General features: G+C 52.2%; 10 protein-coding genes across 10 annotated transcripts; 7 read left to right on the forward strand and 3 right to left on the reverse strand.

The window, feature by feature from the left end:
* Positions 1 to 1292: 1292 nt before the first annotated feature.
* LBRM_34_1640 (putative ubiquitin hydrolase) lies at positions 1293 to 4787 on the reverse strand (the record flags this gene model as incomplete). Its single annotated transcript, XM_001568224.1, has 1 exon — positions 1293 to 4787. One exon carries the CDS (start codon positions 4785 to 4787, stop codon positions 1293 to 1295), a length of 3495 nt encoding a protein of 1164 aa, XP_001568274.1.
* A 548-nt stretch (positions 4788 to 5335) lies between these two features.
* LBRM_34_1650 (dynein-associated roadblock protein-like protein) lies at positions 5336 to 5629 on the reverse strand (the record flags this gene model as incomplete). Its single annotated transcript, XM_001568225.1, has 1 exon — positions 5336 to 5629. One exon carries the CDS (start codon positions 5627 to 5629, stop codon positions 5336 to 5338), a length of 294 nt encoding a protein of 97 aa, XP_001568275.1.
* A 385-nt stretch (positions 5630 to 6014) lies between these two features.
* Positions 6015 to 7406, reverse strand: LBRM_34_1660 (hypothetical protein; the record flags this gene model as incomplete). The annotated part of the gene is made up of 1 exon (XM_001568226.1): positions 6015 to 7406. The coding sequence occupies one exon, from the start codon at positions 7404 to 7406 to the stop codon at positions 6015 to 6017; it is 1392 nt and encodes a 463-aa protein (XP_001568276.1).
* Positions 7407 to 8750: 1344 nt separating this feature from the next.
* LBRM_34_1670 (conserved hypothetical protein) lies at positions 8751 to 9173 on the forward strand (the record flags this gene model as incomplete). The annotated part of the gene is made up of 1 exon (XM_001568227.1): positions 8751 to 9173. One exon carries the CDS (start codon positions 8751 to 8753, stop codon positions 9171 to 9173), a length of 423 nt encoding a protein of 140 aa, XP_001568277.1.
* Positions 9174 to 9870: 697 nt separating this feature from the next.
* LBRM_34_1680 (conserved hypothetical protein) lies at positions 9871 to 10614 on the forward strand (the record flags this gene model as incomplete). The annotated part of the gene is made up of 1 exon (XM_001568228.1): positions 9871 to 10614. The coding sequence occupies one exon, from the start codon at positions 9871 to 9873 to the stop codon at positions 10612 to 10614; it is 744 nt and encodes a 247-aa protein (XP_001568278.1).
* A 460-nt stretch (positions 10615 to 11074) lies between these two features.
* LBRM_34_1690 (conserved hypothetical protein) lies at positions 11075 to 11707 on the forward strand (the record flags this gene model as incomplete). The annotated part of the gene is made up of 1 exon (XM_001568229.1): positions 11075 to 11707. The coding sequence occupies one exon, from the start codon at positions 11075 to 11077 to the stop codon at positions 11705 to 11707; it is 633 nt and encodes a 210-aa protein (XP_001568279.1).
* Positions 11708 to 12149: 442 nt separating this feature from the next.
* On the forward strand, positions 12150 to 13808 carry LBRM_34_1700 (putative DNA polymerase epsilon subunit b; the record flags this gene model as incomplete). Its single annotated transcript, XM_001568230.1, has 1 exon — positions 12150 to 13808. The coding sequence occupies one exon, from the start codon at positions 12150 to 12152 to the stop codon at positions 13806 to 13808; it is 1659 nt and encodes a 552-aa protein (XP_001568280.1).
* A 1346-nt stretch (positions 13809 to 15154) lies between these two features.
* Positions 15155 to 16153, forward strand: LBRM_34_1710 (conserved hypothetical protein; the record flags this gene model as incomplete). Its single annotated transcript, XM_001568231.1, has 1 exon — positions 15155 to 16153. The coding sequence occupies one exon, from the start codon at positions 15155 to 15157 to the stop codon at positions 16151 to 16153; it is 999 nt and encodes a 332-aa protein (XP_001568281.1).
* Positions 16154 to 17304: 1151 nt separating this feature from the next.
* Positions 17305 to 18669, forward strand: LBRM_34_1720 (trypanin-like protein; the record flags this gene model as incomplete). The annotated part of the gene is made up of 1 exon (XM_001568232.1): positions 17305 to 18669. One exon carries the CDS (start codon positions 17305 to 17307, stop codon positions 18667 to 18669), a length of 1365 nt encoding a protein of 454 aa, XP_001568282.1.
* A 1297-nt stretch (positions 18670 to 19966) lies between these two features.
* On the forward strand, positions 19967 to 20788 carry LBRM_34_1730 (conserved hypothetical protein; the record flags this gene model as incomplete). The annotated part of the gene is made up of 1 exon (XM_001568233.1): positions 19967 to 20788. The coding sequence occupies one exon, from the start codon at positions 19967 to 19969 to the stop codon at positions 20786 to 20788; it is 822 nt and encodes a 273-aa protein (XP_001568283.1).
* Positions 20789 to 21421: the final 633 nt, after the last annotated feature.

Consider the following 21421-nt stretch of genomic DNA (forward strand, 5'->3'; position numbering starts at 1 on the left):
CGCCACACAGGCCACCTCACAGCCGTGCCCGTTGTGCGGGTCACCACCTGGTGCATCCCTCCTCCCGGGGTGGCTCAGCTTCCCTCCACCAGTGGGCAGCGAGGGCCCGGTGAGTCACGCTGACGCGGTGCCCACCACATGGATGGCACACGCGCGTTCGCTGCTGCAGGTCGCTCCGACGCAACGCCATCCGCAGCGATACATCGCTCTGACCTCCTCACGCCGTAGGTGCTTGACCCTGCCGCCACCAGAGGCGGCTCGGTGTTGGCAGGGATAGGGGGGCTGTTCGGCTTCCCCAGACAGAGTGGGATGCTGGACCCTGAGATGCCACGCACTGAGGTGTTCCACGCCATCGGAAGCAAAAAGGATGCACACCACATTTCATAACACACGAAAGAGGTAAATGGAGTGTTGCTTGTTTGTGGAGCGGGGAGAGAGGTGACACAGGCGTACACATCGCTGGCCAGTTATATATTTTCGCACCTGGACAGAGCTGCTTCCTTCCTTTGCGCTCCAACTTCGATGTCGCAATCTTTCCCTGGACTCATACTCCCTTTACTGGACGTATCTGCGCTTCACACACACACACACACACACACACACACACACACGCACATAGAGGAAGAAGAAAACGTGTATGTCAACAGCGAGAGGGGTACTGTCAGCACGTACGAACATATGCCCGCCAAAGCAATCTGGTAATCCAGTAAATGCTCCACTCATGAACAGTACGCTACCTCATTCCTTTCTTGTCTGTGCGCGAAGTCTCAAAGGCAAACGCGCGCACACACACGCACGTACAAACGCGCACACGCATGAGCCATGCTCAGGAGAGAAGAGGTGATGGCGGTGAAGTGAGGTGGGTGGGGAAGGAGAGAGAGAGAGGCAGGATAAAAACACACAGATAAAAGAAACACGAAAGGCGGAATCGAAAGAAGGTCGTGCACCGAGCCATTAGCGACCTTGTGTGCGTTTGGGGGCGGGGGCGGGGGTGGGGTGGAGCGCGGCGCGGCAGGAAGCGGAAGGTGCAAAGAAGGGTGATACAAGAAACAAAATAGCAGTGCAGACAGACAGTGCGTGAATCGAGTAACGAAGTCCTCCCCTCCCTCAAAACAAAAAAGATGCACAGTCGAGCATCACAGAGGATGACAACCCACCCAAGCTACTGTGTGTTTTTGTCTTTTCTTTCGTTGTGGCGGGGGAGGAGAGGGGGAGGAGGAAGACCTTTCGTGCGGCCATGTGACTAACATGTGGACGGAATGAAAGGGTAAAAAGTATGTGTCGTTATGAAGTCAGTTGAGGATCAGCACCTTGTCTTCGCGTTTGCCTGTTCGCTTTGAGAGCGGAGCGTGCTCCAGCCCAATGAAAGCTGCCTTCGACGGCTCGATTTGGTTCGGTTGGTAGCACTCTAGGGGACAGAAGTTGGTAATGTGGGTCCCCATCAGAGCATCCGGTGCAATCACTTTCACCCGGCTCTCCTTCACTAGACACACCTTCCAATCCTGCACCGCGGCGTAGATCATCTCCAGCTTCACGGCGATACGGCGTAGCAGCTGATTCGACGTTTCGTTGAAGTTGACATACATACTGAAAGGTTCACTATGTGTCTCAATAGCGTCGCGGCGCTGGCGCACCATGGTGAAGTGATGCACCTGAAACACCGCCTGGTCTGAGGGGCGAATACCTGGAATGGGTGCGGGAAGATGCTCAATACGATACTCCGCACTTTCTTCAAAGGTATTGTGTTCAAAGAGAAGCACGTGGTTTTTGTCCAGTATGTTGTACACTCGACCGCGCCACACGTCGACCAGACGCAGCCACTCGTGTGCGCTCTTGCAGTCCATCTGCATGAGCCGCTTCACAAAGGCGATCGTGGAGTTGTTGGCTGCGCGTTCTGGATCCTCGTTGAGCAGCGCTGCCACCGCCGGGCAGGCACCGATTGCGTAGTCTTTTTGAATCTCGCGCACACAGGCGGGAAAGAGCAGTTCCGCCGTGATGGGAAGATCATGCGGCAGCAGAATCCAGTGCGCCGACACTACTTTGACGTTGTCGCCGTACAGCTTGAATTGCAGCGAGTGTGCATTCTCAATTTCGGTGACGGTGTACTTGCAGTACTCGTAGTAGAGGTACTTGGACAGGGCGGGAACCCGCGAACTAGCAGGCATCAACAGTCTCGCCAAAGTTGCACGATCGTGTTTCTTACCCTTCATGAAGTACGGCAGCTCCGTTTCCGGGTTGTGGCGAGTAAAGCGAATGCGGTCGTAGTTCTCAATGTCGCCGATGAGCCGTGCAGTGTACCGCTGGAGCTGCTCGTACGTCATGTCCTCTGCAAGCTCGGTTGCAATTAGTAGAGGGTAATCTGGGTTGCGGTTGAGCTTCAGCTCCACCGGGATTCGGTGCTGGAGGAAGTGCTGAAAGCTCTGGATGTTGGGGTAGAAAACGTTCGCTGGATCCTCGTTAGGTGTGTCGAGTTTCCAGATCAGAATGTCACCCGAGTAAAGCTCGTTGCACGGCAAAAATTCGTGCGTTTCGGTTTCCCGCACTGCCCCCAACGCTTCCTGCGGCATACCACGCCTCACAACGACCGCCTCCGCCTCCTCCCTCGAGACTAGATCCTGGTGTGACCTGTAGGTCTCGAGCGAGCCGGCACTCCATGGCTTCGACGGTAGTGTCTGCTTTGCCTCCGGCGGCTTCTTCAGATGATGGCCGTGCAGTTGCTTTGTCAGGTTTGGCAGGTCAGCAATAAGGGCGCGCACATGTAACTCCATGCTTTCGCAGGCCTGCTTTATGTTCCCGCTCGGATCGCGGTGCAGCACGGTGCACCCTAGAAAAAACACTTTGAGTTGCAGCGGGTCGTACAGCTTGTGGTGAAACACCTCGTACTCGCGGTACGTGCAGCCCTGATCGAGCTCGATTACTGGGGCAGTTGTTGGAGTTGTGACGAGCACGCAGCACTCCTTTGCACTTTGCAAGAGCTGTCGCACCTTCATGTTTGCCCTGACTTGCCTAGAAAGCCGAATTTCTGACCCACCTGTACGCGATGAGGCAAACCACAGCAACTGCTGCTCGGCGTTGACACCAAACTGCTGAGTCACAAAGTTCTGAAAAGCAGGCAACGCTTCGTCGTCGAGCAAAATGCGCAGAGTTTTGTGAGAGGGGAGCCTCTGCGTCACTGGTCGACGCGACATAAGGTACTCTTCCTGGTCGACGATATCGCTCGGCAGTATGAAATGCACTCGCCCGTAGAGGTAGTCTTCAGCTTGCTCTTTGACGCGACGCTCTTGCGCAACACGCTCTCTTTCCAGCTGCTGTACCACATGTTGTGGGACGTCATCGCTGCCAATCGGGCATAAAATGGAGCTGAGTTGGCTTGTGCGGATGTACACGAGCATGTACGCGTTGGCGGTGTTTGGGATCTCAGAACCCCAGTAGTTGAGCTTGAAGCCACCAAAGTTGTCACCAAACACCTCCTTCAGTTTTGCTGGGGTGACTACCTCATCGTTGAACTTGTACCAAGCACCAGAGCATAGAAGGAAGCAAAAATAGTGGCCAAAACCAGTGTTTGACCCGGAGTGCACCAGTACGCTGCACAAGGTGTAGTGCGTATCCGTCGCCGGCGACTCCGGCATGTAACACGACAGATCCAGAGTGTTGTAGTAGTCCCAGCGCGTCAGCACCTTGGTCTCACCCTGGTGAATGTCATAGTCAAAGCGTGCCAGGTGCAGAAGGAGAATGGGAGGGATCTTCTTGAGCCGGACGCCCTTTTCTGCACGATGATACGACTTTTTCCCATTACATTCTAGGCAGTACTTGTTTTTTCCATCCAGCACCTCGACCTGGAAAAAAGCGTCGAAGCTCGAGTATATGTTCATCTTGTTCTTCACAACAAGCTGGAGATCATAAAACGGCTCTTCACGGGATCCGTAGTAGTTCACCTCTTCGACTTTGACGTAGCTTTCCAAGGAGCCTGTGAAGAGGCGATGAATCGCATTTTCCTTTGGCGTCGAATTTCCGGTTTCAGTTTGTTGAGCAGTCAGCTTCTCCTCCAAATTATCGAGAAGAACGCGCGTTAGTTCATGCACGTCATGTTGAATAAAGCTATCGGCTGCTCCCCACCCAAATGACTCAGTTAGTTCGTGTGTGCCGACAGCGCGCGACGACATCTGCAAGTGGCAAAAAAGTCGTTGCAGGGCATATGGAATGCTTTTGGGCACTGTCGATTCCACGCTGGCGTGTTGCTCCGCTTCATCTTTAGTCGGCATGTGATAGATAATAGCCCGAAACGCTGTTATATGAAAGAGAGCCTGGAGAAGCGAGTTGAGGTAGCAGGTTGCGCCCTGATTGAGCAGACCATTGTAACGGGAATAACAGCCTAGGCCTCTTTCCAAGTCACCTACATCATCCTTATTTGTCTCCTTTGCTACAGATGAGCACTGCTCGCGGTACGATGAGCTATTCACGTTCGCGTAGCCTAGAAGGGGAGTGTTAGCGGAGAAGGGACTCCACTGGTGTGCACTCAGATGCCGATGAATCATGTAACTGCCGTCAATTTTACCCGCTCCATGAAGAGCAGTGATGTGCTGAAGTGACCTCAGAAAAAGAGGAAAGAGAGAAGGGTCAATCCCGCACTGTTTGAAGACAGAAATCCGCTCCTTCCCGGTCATGGTCGCCAGGTCAGTAATCGTGTAGCTGCATTTCTCCAGCTCAGCTTCCGAGGGAAGCAGTTTTCTATTAAACGCAGTGTCATTCCAAAATACGTGCTTTGCCACATCTAAAACAGCAAGCATTGCGGCGTTCTTTCGTTTTCCTCAGTTCGATTGTGCCTGTATACGTGTTTGTATGTGCTCGTAGTTTCCGATTTTTTTCTTGTGAAGATAGGTGTTTGAACCAAACAGCTGTTGCTACAAAAAAACGAGAAGCCTCGACACTCGAAGCTTAGAGCGCGCAGCTTAAGAGAGGGAGAAGGGTTAGGGGGGAGTAAAGAGTAGTTGGAGTTGCTGTAAAGTGTGCACATCGAAGATGGTGGGGGTGACGACGCAACATCAGTGACAGTAAGCGAAACTGAAATGAACAGGAAGGAGAAAAACGGCCGAAGCACAAACTGTACAATACGAGAGCAATATGATACATCAACTGCGTGTTTGCACAGTTACGCCTATTTCTCTTTGTAAAAGAAAGACTGAATGCATGACAAAGCTACGTCGTCCTCACCGTTCTTTTTTTTTTTCGCTCTAACTTAGGTACATTCCCGAAGGGGATAGAAAGTATTTACATTCAAAAACACTTCTCTCTTCTGCCTTATTCGTGCGTGTGTGTGTGTGTGTGTGTGACGCAGCTACTCGACAATGTTCTGAATAACAATCAGGATGAAGTCTTTGTCTGGCGCAACCATGATCTCGTTCTTTTTCGAGCGGATGCGAAGGAAGCAGAGGTCGTTCGTCGGGTCTAAGTCACGAACACAATGGCGTGCTTTAGCAGCAAGTGATGTAATCAGGTGTGCATATTGGTTTTGTACTACAGTGTCCTCAATAGTGCTTCGGATAGGAGTACCTTCATTGTCCACTACAATAATCCCAGCCACATTGGGTCGCTGGCTGATGCGCTGAAACGTTTCCTCGATCTCTGACATGACTTTGGGTGTGTTGCAAAGTGAGGTATAGTGGCCAGTTACTCTAAGTTTGCTAAACAGGTTCACGAATGGAAATTCGATAGCTTAGAAGGATGTAGGCAGATATGAGAGCAATAAAAAATAGTGAGAGTGCAAGCTGATAGTATAATGATGTCCTTTAAAGAAGTGGGGGAGACGCATCACAGAAGAGCCATCAGAATCTCAAGCTGTTTCTGCATTTCGAGGAGGTGCACACCGTTGTTCTTTTCCCCTTGACAGGAGAAACGTGCTGGCACTGATGAGGAAAAAGGGGGATTAGCGGCCCAGCTCGCAGTAACTCTATAGTCTGTATAGAAATAACATGCTGTACAATAAGTGCTCGTTATTATGTCTTATACCTCATCGCTTACCACTTCAAAGGAAACTTGCAGCAGCGAAGGGTAAAAAAAAATAAAACGCCTAGTACAAAACTTATCGATAGTGCAATGGCCGAGTCGTAGCCGTACGGCGAGAGAAGAACGTTTTGGTCGCACACAAAGTCCATGTTGCCGGTTCCCAAGGCAGCCGCGAGCTCTGTAACCTCAACAGCTTTTTGAGCACCACCCATGAGAAAGCCCATACGTCGTGCTGCTCGCACTCGTTCACGCACGGACGATTTATTGTAAACTGAGAGAATAGCTGATACAACATCGGCAGTGCGTGGAGTGGATGCACATGCAGCGATGCCAGCGTTCCACAGCTGAAAACAAGAAAGGCGGTTGCTTCCGACGTAGACGATTGGGGATTCGGCAAGTATAGCATCGTACATAATTTCCTTGACATTGTTTGAGAGTACAACAATAGGATTGTGACGGTGCAAAACATAGAAGGGGGCTGCAAAAGTGTCATCAGTAACTTTCACACGCTGACCTTCAGAGGATCTTCGAAATCTCAACAAAGACAGCTCACCTGATGTCGTATACCAAAGAATACAAGAGTTCGTTTCGTTAGCAACTGCTTGAAGAGCGCTGTAAACCTGTTGCCCGTGCACGCTACTTTCCACCAGAAAGCTTGCATAGATGAAACGACCCCTACAGCTCTCAATATACGCATCTATTCCTGCGAAAGAGCTCTTTGCCAGGACCTCATTGTCGCCTCTGAAAAATCCGATTGGATGCACATTAGGGCATATGGGATCGACAATATCGATGCCTGGAATTCCTTGAGTAATAATATGACGTGCCATCTGAGCATCTTGGGGTGCACCAGAGCTCGTGAGATCCCACACAGAGGCGGAAAAGCCGCGTATTGCGCTTATGACAGTGTTCAGTAATGGGAACCTTCTCCACATGTCAAAAGGCAGAGGATGAAACGACGTACTGCGAATACTTGGCACGTTACTCGAGCTAGATGACACAATTACAAGAGGGACACCCAGATGTTCACTGATCCGGTCTGCCTCGTAGAGAAAGACAGCTGCTACGATAACATCAGGGGGAAAGCTCCGCTTGCGCAAGGCGGCGAGCAACACTCTAGACTGGTCTGCTGATTTGTACTGACACCCTTCCTGAGAGCATATGACAGGAGTGCAAACAGCGTTTCCAAAAACGTCTTTGCAGCCACCGAGCTCCCGTGCGTCCACGAGAACCGTCGCTGAGTGATTTCTCTGGTAGGCTGCTCTTACAATAGACGCGATCTGCAGTAAGTCAGACGGCGTTCCTGAAGAAATAAAAGCCAGCTTTAGTCCCTTTACATCTAATGCCATGAACAGTAGCACACCGATGGCAAGCACTACTAATCGCGAAGTTTGTGAGGACATTCTGAATTTATGCTATTGGCGAACGGGCTCGTGGAGACTGCCGATTCAAAAGAAATAGAAAGAGGAAGCCGGTACCGGGAAGAATGACGAGAAGCATATCAGTGCATCGGAGGCGGAAGTGTAAGGAAAAGGCCTGTTTCTTAACACGCCGAAGTGTTTTTTCCCCTCTGGAGTAAGGAGCCCACAAAATGGTTGACAGGCCGCAAAGAGCCTCAGGCAAACCGCTACGAGTTCTTCCGAAGTCGAAAGCTTCTTGTATGAGATGCAAGGCCCTTCTGCTTCTTAGAGCCCACTGGGGAATCGTTTCGTTGCAGCTGTATTATCAAGCTGCTTCATAGTGCCTAGAGAAGGGGCTTTTGCTGCTTCTGACCTGTGCCGCTGCTTTGGCAGGCGTCGCAGCACTAACTTCCTCTGGCGCGCCGCGGCACCAAGTTTTACAGGTCAAAGGAGGGGGGGGGGGGCAAGCCTTCGGCGGGCCAACCCCCTCTATGTAGTTGTGTTGTCTATGATTGCAGGGTTTCACACCTCACGCGCAGCAAAAGCAGACTCAACTTCTGACGCGGAAGAAGCAGGGAGTGGGGGGGGGGGGGGTTGCCGATCAGCAAAAAGGGGATTAATCAACCTCCCAAACACATACACAACCACAACGCACAAAACAATGGTGCCCCAAATGAGGTCTGATTTTAACTGTGGTTGCTCGCACCGCATCTGTCTGCACTCCCTCACGGACACTTTGTCTATCAGGTGATGAAGGCACTAGCCTCAGATCGGGCAGATTTCATCCTAGAAAACAATGGCATTGGCAGGTGCCTGGAGAAGGCCAGAGGAACTCACACTTGAGACACAAACAGAGGAATTAATGCGTAAAACCTATACCAGTGCTATGGCTTTAGTCATTTCGTCAAAAAAGGGAAACTCGCTCTTACAAAGTACAACCAGCTTGGGAAACACGTGGGGAGCTTTTTGCAGAACGTGGCAACAAAGAAACAAGAGGAGGCCTGGTTTCTGGGACACTGTAGCAATATGGAGGAAAAGGTCTTATGACAGTACGCGTTTCCGGCATGGATCGGTGCCCAGGTTGCAGTCCAACAGGAGGTCGTCGTTCTTCAGAATTGTGTAGCATTACCACCTCTGCAGTCGTCTGCTCCCTCCACTGAAATGGTTTTGGCCGTAAGCGCTCTTTGCCTCAACTTGATTGCCACCCGCTGAGGTATGATTGTATCCTTTTTCTCACCCCCTCTTATAAAAATATTTCCCTTTGTGCCCCTTAGCTCTTCCATTCGCGCACATACGAAAAAAAAAAAATTAAGTTGTCAAAGCAAAGGCAGTTTACCATCTTAGCAAATGTTACGAACAAGACTGTACCTAGCGCCGATGTTGTCGAAGGCCACTCGACTACAGCTAGGGAATATCAAGACTGAATATGGTACTGTGTCAACAGCTGCTGGCTCAGTCGAAAAATGGGGGTTTCTGTTTGGTGGGAACATGTACCCCATTGTTAGCCTAAGTTTTGGTATTTTCATGGTGTGTGCCACCATGGCGGTAGCTGCCACGTATCAACAGTACCGCGATATGGTGATAGTCACCGAGCATATTTCGTACGAGGATGTCAAGGACCGTTGCCTCACTCCGATGCCCGGGTGGGTTCGTCTGCGTTCTTTCAGCATGGCAACTCCACAAGGCCCTGCGACGTTCCGCGATCCGACTCCCTTAGACTGGCTTCCGTTCGAGCTCAAGCTGGGATACGTCAAGCAGGCTTCCTATTAAATGGGTAACAACGGTAAAACGAAGCAGTTCTTGGGCGGCGAAGACACATTGATATTTTCCCCGCTTTTCGGGCTCTTAGCTGGTTCGCTACATGGTTCATGTTAGAGCTTTTTTCCCTGCTTGATTTTTTCACCAGGCATCATCTCGCATTTTTTCCTTTTATGACGATCATCGAGTAGTTTTTTTTTTCTTTCTCTTTTAACTACAAAGTCTTCGCACTTATCAGAGGCGTGTATGTAGTGGAAAAGGAAGAGGCCTTTATCCTCGCAGAGGTGGATAAGAACGCCAAAAGAACATTCGCGCTGTAGCTTCAAAGCTTTCTTTCTGTCCGAGTTGGGTTTCACAGCTCGGAGTTCCGTCCCCAAATTGCAAAAAAAAAAAATCCAGCATCGATCCCTAGTACCAGCAAACAAGGTCTTGTGTGGTATCTCAAACGCATTTGAACTACTGCGCTACGTGTGGAAGTGAACTTTTAACTTTCCTATGAATTACTGTAGTATATTTCCCCTCGCAACTCTCCCTGCGCATGGAGGGACGAAAAGACATTTACGTAACTGGTTTGATGTTGATTCATAGCTGCTGAACAACTTCCCTTCTCCCCTGGCGTCACTTTTTCGCTGTTAGTATAAGTTACAGCGATCTTTTTTCTCCAAGTACTTAAGAGAGCACGACAACTCTGTTTGAAGCTGTCTGCAAAATGATCCCACCACCTGTTTTCAACAAGCTCCCTGACCTGCAATTCCGCGCAGGAAAAATGAAATATGCAGGCGGAATTGTAACAGCCGACAAGAGAAAGGGTTACCTTACATTTTTTTCGGCTGGCACAAGCGCTGTTGAGATGATCTGGGCATCCGAGTCCGAGAAATCGGCACCCATTGTGTTGCCTCGCGGAAAGACCACCGTTAGTTTTGTGGCCCAGTGCAAGACCGGACGTGTGCTTTTATTCGAAGCAAATGTGAATGACGAGAAAAAACAATATTTCTTCTGGCTGCAGGATAAATCGGAGCAGAAGGACAGTGCTTATTTGGCGGCCCTGGAGAGCATGCTCGCAGAGCGCACGGCTAACAATCGACCAAAGGCAACCGTCAACCTTGAAGATTTCAAAAAGATTTTGGCGTCAGTGTCCAAGTCGAAGAAGGATATCAAGCTGACTGACGTTTTGTCCTCCTCTATTGTGAGTGAAGAACTGAGCAGTGACCCCACCTATTACAAAGCAAAACTCGCGGACTACTTGCCGAGAGATGGTGGAGAGCAGGATGACATCCTCTCTCAAGTGAAAAACCCGCAAGTTTCACAAGCAGTAACAATGCTTGAGGCTGCATTACAAGACCCTGCAACTTACAGACAGCTCTGTGCCTCATTTGGTGTTCCTGATACCGACCCTAACGGAGGTGTATTGGCGTTTCTCAACGGAATTATTGCGGCAGCGAAGAAGCCCTGAGCGCGATGTTATTTTTGAATGCACGTATTCAGTTCTTTTTCTTGTGCCTCTAAATTCTCTGTTTGCGATGCCCAGCTACTAGAAACAAAAATTTCCAAAACTCATTGCAATTGGAAAGAGTCTCAATGACTATAAATTCTTGTGGGTCTTATCAACTGGGTTTGACGCCGTTTTATAGTTATTTACACAGCCGTTGATATCAGAGATAAAAGGCATACTGATGATGATAAAGACAGCTAATGCTAGCTGTAGCTTTGCTTTGTACTGAATTCTTTAGTCCCACCTGAGAAAAAGTGGAGATGTAGGTGCATCAACTTGATCAGCATATTTGCAGCTTTTTATCTTAAATTTTTTTTTTTCACCATTACGAGCCACCCTATTTTTAAGCGCTTCTTTTTTATATTAGTGCTATTACTTCATGCTTGATGCATAGGCTGCAGAACAATACAATACAACACTGATGAAAAAAAGCGTGCACCTTTGGCAGGGGATTCAGCCTGAACTTCATCGTTACTCTCACGCGACATTTCATGAAGGAACGCACAGACAGGCCCCTGGAGACTCTACACCGTGGCGTGACGTCTCTTCACCGGTTAACAGGTTCCGCGCTTGGTGGTTGGCGCCGGCAGCCAAAGGAAGCGTTATTGCTGCTTGGAGCTTGACATGTGTTATCGGCGCGTATTGCTTCAGTATTCAGCAAGATGCAAAGGGAACTTACCTGCTGAATAATGTTCTGCTTCGCAATTTGCACGAAGAGTCACAGCGAGCTAGCGCCAACGAGGAGCGTGCAGGTGCGCTACAAGAGGCAATGCGGCAGTACCTTGCGGAGGAGACGAGCCGCAAGCAGAACACCGCGAACCTGGCAGAGTACGTGGCGTCTAGCGAAAAGATGAAAGCTGGGATTGTAAATTACGAGTTAGAACTAGTACGAGAGAGAGGAAGAGCAGACGCTACCCACGAGCGCAATCAGAAGCTTGTGAAGGAGCTGTTGGCTGCCAGGCAAGAAGTGGCACGAGTTCAGAAGGACAACGCTACTTTGGTTGGGGAGGTCGAGAAATTGCAGCGGTTACTGAAGCGCTCAGGTAAGCTTTGAGTGGGGATTGAAGTGAAAGTATTATTACTGACGCTTTCTCACGTTCTGCGCCATCGCAGCAGATTTTCTATTGCAGAGAAAAAAAAAAAATAGCAAGCTTAGGGCATTTACAGGAAGATTCTGTTTTCCAGATTTTAAAGGTGACACACACGCACACACACCCACAGAAGCGAACTCTGTCTGTGTCTTATTTTCGCCCACTGACAGTGCACTACAAGGAGTCGCAGTTTTGCCTTTCAAACCGCAACTGCTTATTGAGTAAGCTGTGATTGATGTGGTAATGCACCACCAATCAGCTTATTTTTATTTCAAATTCTCACTGTACCTTTTAACATTGCCGCTTTGTTTCTGTGATTATGTTTTCTGGAGAGAAACTGGAAGAATTCACCACTCAAGAAAGGCGCAAAGGAGAAAAACAGGGATCCTTACATGGTACGAGGTGATGAAGGAACCCAAGGACGAGATAAGGAGCTTCGCACAGGTGTACAAGTACAACTTGAAGCCGTTGGCCGTCGACCGCTTTGCCGCCTTCCTGAAAAAGTATGACACTGGCGAGAAGTACCGTCGCGATCTTCTGCGCGACTTGTTCAACTTGATTCGAGAGCAGTGCTGTGAAAATCGACTTGTTGATGAGTTAAAGGCAGATGCGGTCATCAGCTTACAAGAGGCAAAGATAAAGGGATGCCTAGGCGCCGAGGGGTCGTCATCTGTGCAAGTTGTCTCTCTGGACGCTGTTCCCAGAGTCTTTGTCGACGAGGTAAGTAACGATCTGAGGGTAGGCAGCTCCTCCACTGCATTGAACCGCCTTCAGTGCCTTAATCAGCGCTATGCACTCGCTCGTCGGCGTTGTTTACGATGCGGGCTCTACCAGAAATCGGTGGATCAGCGTGCGTTACAAGACGGTTCCCTAGTTCTTTTGCCCACCTCTGCGCTTGAAGGGCTCGATTCAAATCTTCAGATTGCTGTGCTTGGGCTCCTGGTAGTGCGCGATGACGAAGTGTTCTTGGAGGATTTAAGGGGAAAGGTTAAACTGAAATTCAGTGAGCAGTCGCGGGTCACACAGCACTGCTTTCTAGGAAATGGGTTCATGGCTGTAGTGAGCGGGTTCTGGGTGAACAGCTTTCTCCAGGTCGCACGAGTGGACCTCCCGCCAGCAGAGCGGCGGGAGGTCACGCTGCGCGATGTCGGCCCTAGCATGGACCTATTCGGACTGGCCCCGCAGTACCCCATGGAGGCTTTGCGAGAGGAGAGAACGCGGGTACAGAGTGTGATCATTGTCATGGCGCATGTACACCTCGACAAGGCGGGCACAATGAACAAGTTGGCTCGCTTTTTTGAGAGGATGCAGGGTTTAAGTGAGTCAGATCTGCGCGAGGTTACCTTTATCTTCACGGGAGACTTTTCGTCCGTCCCGCTCCACTTTGGCGATGCGTCTCACTTGCCTGACATCTTCGATAATTCGGACCGCATGCAGGTCCTCCTAGACGGACTAGGTCGTTGCATCGCTGTCAATGCTCCCACCGCAGCACAGTATAGCCATTTTGTGCTTATCCCAGGCCCTAGCGACATGACCGCCTTGCAGGGCTTTCAGCCACAAACGCCCATCGCCGCACACTTCGCCAAGGGCGTGCAGAGTCGAACAAAGAAGCTCACCCTCGCACCGAATCCTTGCCGGTTGCGCTTTCACACGCACGAGGTCATCATCGCTCGCCGTAATTTCCTGCGCGATTTTCAGCACGGCGAGTCGCTCTATCCATGGGACCGTTATCGAGCAAGGGAGCACACCGACGCGGCACCGAATCAGGGTGCTCCTAGTGGGGTCGAGACAGTCACTGCAACATCGTTTGAGCGCGTTACCAAGACGGTGCTGGACGAGGCGCACCTTTCACCCAGCATTGACGAGGTGGTTTTGTGGAAAGTGGACGACGCCTTGCGCATTCCGGTGCTGCCGCACACGATGCTGCTGTGCGACTCAACGGAGCAATGGGAGTGCCACTACAAAGGTGTTCATGTCGTGAACCCCGGCTCCTTTGCCGTCGGTGGCACATTCCTTTGGTACACTCCTGCAGACGGGCAGTGCAGCCTCAGCAAACTGGAGTAAGAGGCTGTCTTACTGATGGAACCACCACACACATAGCTGGCTGTCGTGTAGCATGCGCACTTGCGATTGTGGTTGCGCCTTACTTCGACTGTTGACATGGAAGGCAGGAGAGGTTCAGAGCCTAAGAGGCCCATTTTCACTAGAGCCTTGTTCTTTTCCCGTTTACTGGTGTGCGTAGCCGCATCCAAGTTCCGTGCTCCTAGATGACAGCAGCGTGCATGCAGTTGTCCAGTGACAATCAAGTGTATTTCTCTGCTTGTGTGCTTGCTGCTCAAGTGAAGCAAGCTCTCCTTCATGACTGCCAGCCCTTACGAATTTTTTTTTCTGGAAGGGACTGTCCTCATGACCTGGGAGACCTCAGTGCGTGGCATCTCAGGGTCCAGCATCCCACTCTGTCTGGGGAAGCCGAACAGCCCCCCTATCCCTGCCAACACCGAGCCGCCTCTGGTGGCGGCAGGGTCAAGCACCTACGACGTGAGGAGGTCAGAGCGATATATCGCTGCGGATGGCGTTGCGTCGGAGCGACCTGCAGCAGCGAACACCCGTGTGCCATCCATGTGGTGGGCACCGCGTCAGCGTGACTCACCGGGCCCTCGCTGCCCACTGGTGGAGGGAAGCTGAGCCACCCCGGGAGGAGGGATGCACCAGGTGGTGACCCGCACAACGGGCACGGCTGTGAGGTGGCCTGTGTGGCGGGGTGGGTGGGCAGAGGGTGAGGCAGTGGCCGTGTTCCGATGACTGGGTCGGCGCATTGCTGTGACGTGCTCACGGCCGCTTTGCATCACGCGACAGGCCGGCGGTAGAGTGGGGCGTGAACCCGTGTTGTGTGGAAAAGAGTGGGCATGCTCAAAAGAAAAACGAAAAGGAGGCCGCAGCAACGGATTACACAACTGAGTGTTGACGGCACGCGATATTGTGAGCTGTCAGACTGGAACTGCCTCGGAACACAGAACTTCTGGAGAGGATTCCGTGGAAGAGACGTTTGCTTTTTCTTCCTCCTCCTCTCTTTTGAATGAAAAACGCAAAGTGTGAGGCGCACCAACTCATACAGCGCGAGTGTACCCGGCAAAAAGTTAATGCATTTGTGGGTGCGTGCCTCATCTTGAACTTCCTCTTTCAAGCATCACTTTCACCTTTCTCACCGTTCGCTTGCGCGAGTTGCTGGTGCGTGGGCGTTCTGAGAGGCACAGAGCCACGCGCACCTATCGAGCGTACCCCGCAGACAGCAAAAGGAGACACACACACACGCACTCACAAGGGGATCGAGGCGTGAGAAGCGGTTCTGAGGAACAGAAGCGTGACAGTTCAGCTCTGCTGTTCTTAAGGGTAGCCGCGCGTAGTCCATAATGAAGCGTCCTCGCGGTGGCTACACGGACACCAACGATGAGCGCGCCGACAAGGTGCACAACTTCATCAAGGGTCTTCGTTTTTCTGTCCCGCTCTACCGCCTCCGTGAGCAGCAGGAACGCCGCGCGTGCCCCAAGTGTAACAAGCGTCGCCTCTTCTACTGCTACGACTGCCTCACTGCCGTACACCCAGAGTCCCATCCACCACCGCTGGGGCTTCCGCTCAACGTGTATGTGGTGCTGCACCCCAACGAGCTTCGCAGCAAGAGTACCAGTTTAGCTGCATCAACAATTTCCCCCGACTTGCACATTGTAGAGTATCCAGCGGTGCCGGGGCAGCTGGAGCCAGAGAGTACTCTGGTCTTGTATCCCAGCGAGCAGAGCGTGGAACTGCACGAGGTGGAGCATCTTGGCCAGTACAAGAATGTCGTCTTCATCGACAGCACGTGGCAGCAGAGCAAAGCGATTGTGCGGGATGAGCGGGTGAAAAAGTTTAAGCACGTCCGCATCAAGTCGCAGACGTCGCTCTTCTGGCGCTTCCAAAACAATGACCCGACATACCTGGCCACCGTCGAGGCAATCTACTACTTTCTGCGCGAATACATCACGCATGTGAATAAAGTGAAGGCACAGTCGAAGCACAGTGGCAGCATCCCGTCCCCACCACCGCCCGCGCACCAGGTAGAAGCGAAGGATAGCGAAGCCTCCACTTCAGCCTCCAACGAAGTCAGTCCGAATACCACTGATGAGACGGCAAGCAGCGCCGACGCCGCAGCCTTCTATCACGGGGAGGTGGATGACCTCCTCTACTACTACATCAACCAGTACATCGGCGTTCAACAGCGCTACACTAGCAGCGATTCGAACAAGTACACCGATCGCCACTTCAGCGGGTACATTATCCAAAACACCTCATGGGACAAGCTCCTTGTGCCGCCGCCAGCTGACAGTAACGCTAGCGAAACGGCGGCCGAGGCGCCACGTGAGACCGCTGAGTAGGGGTAGGGCGCGCACATATGTGTATCTCTTCGAATGTGCATGCCTGCGTTGCTTTAAGACTTCCACAGACTCGGCGGGCGAAGCAACCTTACAATGACAGCGTTCACCGGCATGTCACTGGTGTTTGTGCGTGTGAAGAGAAAGCCTTGGGTGTTTTTACCCTCTTCAGTGCGGTTGCCAGAGAGTGAGAGCACGCCCGCAAAGTCATTTCTCCAACAGCCCCCCGCCCCTTTCATCCACACCCCACTCGTTAACACGTGTAGGATCCGTAAAACAACAACGCGAGGCGACAAAAAAAGGGGTTTCACGTCGCATCGCCTCATTCAGGCGACTTTGCTGTTCCTCGCGGCCGTGACCTACGGGTGGGTGCCTCAGAGGAAGAAGTAGCCCCTCCCTCCCGTTCGTTGCAACCGAAGAGTGCAGTTCCGAGCTGCGTATGCAGGGGGCTTCTGCAGCAGCGTTTCCTCTCTATGAGTGCGAGTTGACGCTCCTTGCAAGGAGCGATGCAATAGGTGTGCTGAGCGGAGCAGGATTTCACCCACCCTCTTCCATTTTCTAGCGAAGGAGGCGTGTTGTGATGAGCGATGCGTCTGCGCCACATTTGGACGCTCTTTCACGCACAGACGTACATGTTGATGAGGATACAAACACCCATGCATACACACATCCATACACACACTGCTCTCTTCCTTCTCCATACGAAATAATTCTCTATCTTCACCATCGTGGCACCTTTCGCTCTGTGCTACATTGCACAGCTCACCATCTCTCTCCTCCCCAATACGTACACTCACGTGTTAGATCACCCACGCTACACTGCCTGGACGTCAACCCGCGGCTGAATCGAGAGCGTATGCGTGTGAGTGGGAGGGTCGCTCCCTGTGACCAGCGCCTCCCTACGTTCCTCAAAGCTGCTCTCAGCTAATCTTTTTTTTTTTGCTGTTTTGCCTTGCACCTCCTGTAGCAGTATTCCTCACCTTGGCATCTACATCCAGAGAGGCACACTTAAAGATAGCGGCAAGGTAAGGGCTTTTCTGTCATCCTTAGTGCGGCGGTTTTCTCTTCCTCGAATGCCACCAAAGGGTTTCAAGTCGGCGCCCACGGCGAAGGGCCCCGTCGCTGCCGCTGCCGCCTCGAAGCGGAAATCGGCAATGCAGAAGGGTGGCGCAGCTGCAAGCACGGTATCTGAGGTGGCCGCGCCGCCTGTCGATGGCAAGGATATCTGGTTAGCGACGGATGCCCTGCAAAAGACAAATGCGATGCGCAACTACTTCCAACTCGAGCGAGACCGCATCATCGCCTTCTGGAACATCTCCAAGAAGGAGCTCGAGGGCGTCAAGGAGTCGATTCGTGAAAAGGAGCAGGAGAAGGCAGAGCAGGCGGAGCGGCATGAGGTGGAGAAGCAAATCTTCAAGCAGAAGATCCGCCACCTGCTGTACGAAAACCAAGTTCATGTGTCTACCATGAAGGAGGAGGCACATCGTGCGCTGACGAGTCGGGAGGAGGAGTACCGCGCGAAGGAGAGCAACGTTGCTCGAAACCTGCGCGACACCAAGCTGGCGGACCGTGAGCTGGAGGTGCGGCATCTGGAGCAGCAGCGCGCTCTGCTTACTCAGCAGGACAAGGAAATCGCGGAGCAGCAATCGAACTTTGAGCGAGAGATCAAAGAGATGCACCTCAAGTATGAACACCTTCTAAAGAGTTTGCGCGAGGAGATGGACGAGGCCCGGAAAGAGGAGCTCGCTCGCATTGAGGAACGTAAGGAGAGGCACATCGCGGAGTTGAAGGAGACCCACGAGCGCACCTTCAAAGAGATCAAGGACTACTTCAGCGAGATCACCTCAAACAACTTAGAAACCATTCGCACTCTCAAAGATGAGGTGTGCGCTCGAAAGCGGACCGAAACCCACAATGAGCGCACTATGTACGAAGTGGCGCAGCGGAACAAGAGACTCACCGAGCCGCTCGCCAAGCTGCAAAGCCAGAAGAAGTCCCTCGAGTCGGAGCTGGAGAACTACTTGTCGAACAAGGAGGCCCTCGCAGAGGTGAAGCGGAGCATCAAGGATACCCAGCAGGAAATCCAGACCATTTCCTGGGAGCACGAGGTCCTCTTGCAACGTTACACGAAACTCGTCGAAGACCGCGATATTATATTGAAAAAGTACAACGCTATGCTCCAAGATATCCAGCGCAAGTCCGCCTTCCGACGTGTGCTTATCCAAAAGAAGCTGGAGCTGGTGCAGACGCAGTTGGACGGACGCGATGCGAAGCTGACGGAGCTACTGAAACGCGCTAACGTGAACCCGGATGACATGAAGGAGTTAGAGCAGAAGGTGCACGACATTATCTCGGAGAAGGACAAGACGGTCGAGGACCTGAAGCAGCTGCTGCTCCGCCTCACCACCCAAAGCGAGCGCGTTGTCGCCACGTACGAGTCCTACATGGAATGTAATGGTGTTTCGGGGTGGGTCGGCACCCCAGGCTCCACATCTGTGGCAGCGTCGGTTTGCGCATGAAGCGAAAAAAAGCAGAGATGAGTACCCTGGCTAGTGCACTGTTTTTTCTTCTTCTCGTACCTGTTGGTCGCCGATCATCGTGTTGTGGTGTTCATCCTGTGCGGACTCACCAGTATATGTCTGCTTGTAATGGGTGTGCTTGCCGGCGCGGATGAAGGAGCCGTGCGCCGTCTTGTGCTGAGCTGGCTTCCTTTTCTCCTCCTGTTCCTCTGCATGTGTGTCTATGCCCGTGTGACCTTGGAAGGGACTCCCGCAGAGGTATACGTATGCGATTCTCAGGCTTTGTCGCCCCTTTGCTCGGTCCTTCGAGAGGTCCTCATTACTGCTGTCACGCACACGCACACTCGTGGACCCGTGACACACCCTCCTTTCTTGACTTCGTTGTTTTTCTGTCGACCTGTGTGTGTGTGTGTGTGTGTGTGTGTGTGTGTGTGTGTGTGTGTGTGTGTGTGTGTGTTAGCTCTGTGTGCGTTCTATTTGTCTTTACCTGTACCACGCTCTCCTCTTGTGTGTATGTAGGCGCATTCGGTCTCTGGCCCGCCCTTTGTCCATCTCTGACTCCGCTTTACCCTTCCTTCGCTTTCGCTCCACGTTGTTGTCATGTATGTTATCATTTGGGCACGTGCTTGCTCCTCACCACCTTTCCCTCTCTTGCTCTCGTTCACGTTTACTTCTTTGTTGCCGTAGCGAGCACGTTTTCCGAGTGGACGTTTGCCCACCCACCTCCAAACAGCCAGGAGGAAGAGATCAACATGCTGCCTCTCTGCAGCGTGCCTTCATGCACCATTTATGCGACTACACAAGCACACTTGCTCAAGCAGAAAGATATGCCGCCTCGCATGTGCACGCTCCTCTTCTATTCCTCAGACAAGGGCCTTACGATTTGATGTCCCTCTCCTAGTCGCTCCACTGATTTAACTCTCTTTCTTATGCAATTTCTTCCCTTCCCTTCCCTTTTCCTCACCTCGCTGCATTTCCCATCGTGATTAAACGTTCTTTCTACGTTTTCTGTGTTGTGCTTGCGCTTCACACCACCACATGCCCTCTCGCCCTCACACGCTTACGAAACTCGTACAGCAGTGAGGAAGGTACGCATCCGTGAGTGCGCAGCTCGTCTCTCTCTCCCTTTCTCTCTCTCTCTTTTGCCTCGAGGTGTAAGAGAGACGAATAATCCACCAAAGGGGTGAAAGAAAAAGGGAAAATCTCCTCTTCCCACCGCTGCACAGTTACGCACGCAGCGACTCCACACTTACCCACTCCATAAGGAAAAATAAAAGCACACGTCACCAAAGAGAAAATGCCTGTCTACGACATCGCCTCGCGGAAGCGGAAGAACCTGCTGCGTCGCTGGGCGGAGGAGGCGGCCCCGCACTCAGAGGATAAGGATCATTCTCAGGGGGAGGACGAGGAAGAGGAGGAGGGTTTTGAGGATGAGGAATACTTGGACTCTGATGAAGAGGTAGAAGAGGTGGAGGAGGCCCTCCCAAAGGCGTCAGGGGCATCAAAGAGGGGAGCGGCCGACGCTGCATCCAAGTCGGCTGCCGCTACTGCTTGTGCCACCCGCGTGGAGTTTAGTGAGCCGGCGCAGTGGGTGGAGCGCATGGCCCTCACATCGACCCGCTCCCTACCGAGCGATCTCAACGCCGACGATGATCCGAAGCGCGAGGAGGCGTTTATTCAGCAGACACTACTCTCCGTGATGCGCGGTATCTCGCTTCTGGAGGAGGCTGGTGTGCCCTGGAAGCGACCGGATGACTACTACGCTGAAATGTACAAGAGTGATGTGCATATGAATGATGTGCGGCAGGCGATGGAGGCCTCGAAAGCGCGCATCGAGGCGCAGGCGCACCGCCGCACCATGAAAGAGCAGAAGAAGTACGGCAAGGAGGTGCAGGCCGAGGTGATGCGGCAGCGTGCCAAGTACAAGCGTGACATGCAGGAGAGCTTGAGCGACTGGCGCAAGAAGCGACGCGGCAATGGCTCGCTGCAAGACATGCTGAGCGACGATGAAGGCGATAGAGACGCAAAGCGCTTCAAGGCGCAGCGTACGCCTCGCGCGCGCAACCTCCGCCCGGGCGGCAACAAGCGACCTGGAAAGAACGCGCGCCGTCATCGTTGATTCTCTGGTGACTCTGTGTACACCCGTTACGGAGGTGGCGATGGCACATATGGAGCAGTGCTGGCGCCGTGTGCTGGCACATGCGTGCCACTTTCTTCTGTGTGTACCGAGGGATTTTCTGATCGGTTAATAAGGTGGGGCCATCAGTGCCTCTGTGCCTCTCTGTCTGTGTGTGTAAGCAACCTTTGCCTGTCTCTCTTCTCCTCTTCTACTGGGCTCTCATTATCTATTCCTTAGCGCTGCACACTCGGAGTATTGAGTGTGCAGCGCCAGCAGAGGAGGAGGAGGGGCATGCGTCGGGCTAGGCGCAGGGCTCATGTTGGCATCGTATACACACAACTGTGCATGCGTCCAGCCAGTCTCTAAGGATGAGGACACAAGCGGGATAAAAAGTCCTAAAGCGTTCACATGCGTACAGCGTCTCATCAAAAAAAAAAAAAACGTGACACCGTTGTGTGCTTCCGGTTCCAGGCGACTTCTCATATGAAGTGGACGGAAATTCACCGGGATGAGTGGCGTTCGTGCATGCGTGCATCAGTGCGCACATGCGCTACTACATATCCTTGACCATGACCACTTCTCTTTTCCAGCACCGTCATGCTCCACTCGTGGCGCCGCACCTAGGCTGAGCGC

The sequence above is a fragment of the Leishmania braziliensis genome, chromosome 35, assembly GCF_000002845.2.
Source record: "Leishmania braziliensis MHOM/BR/75/M2904 complete genome, chromosome 35".
Classification (NCBI taxonomy): domain Eukaryota; phylum Euglenozoa; class Kinetoplastea; order Trypanosomatida; family Trypanosomatidae; genus Leishmania; species Leishmania braziliensis.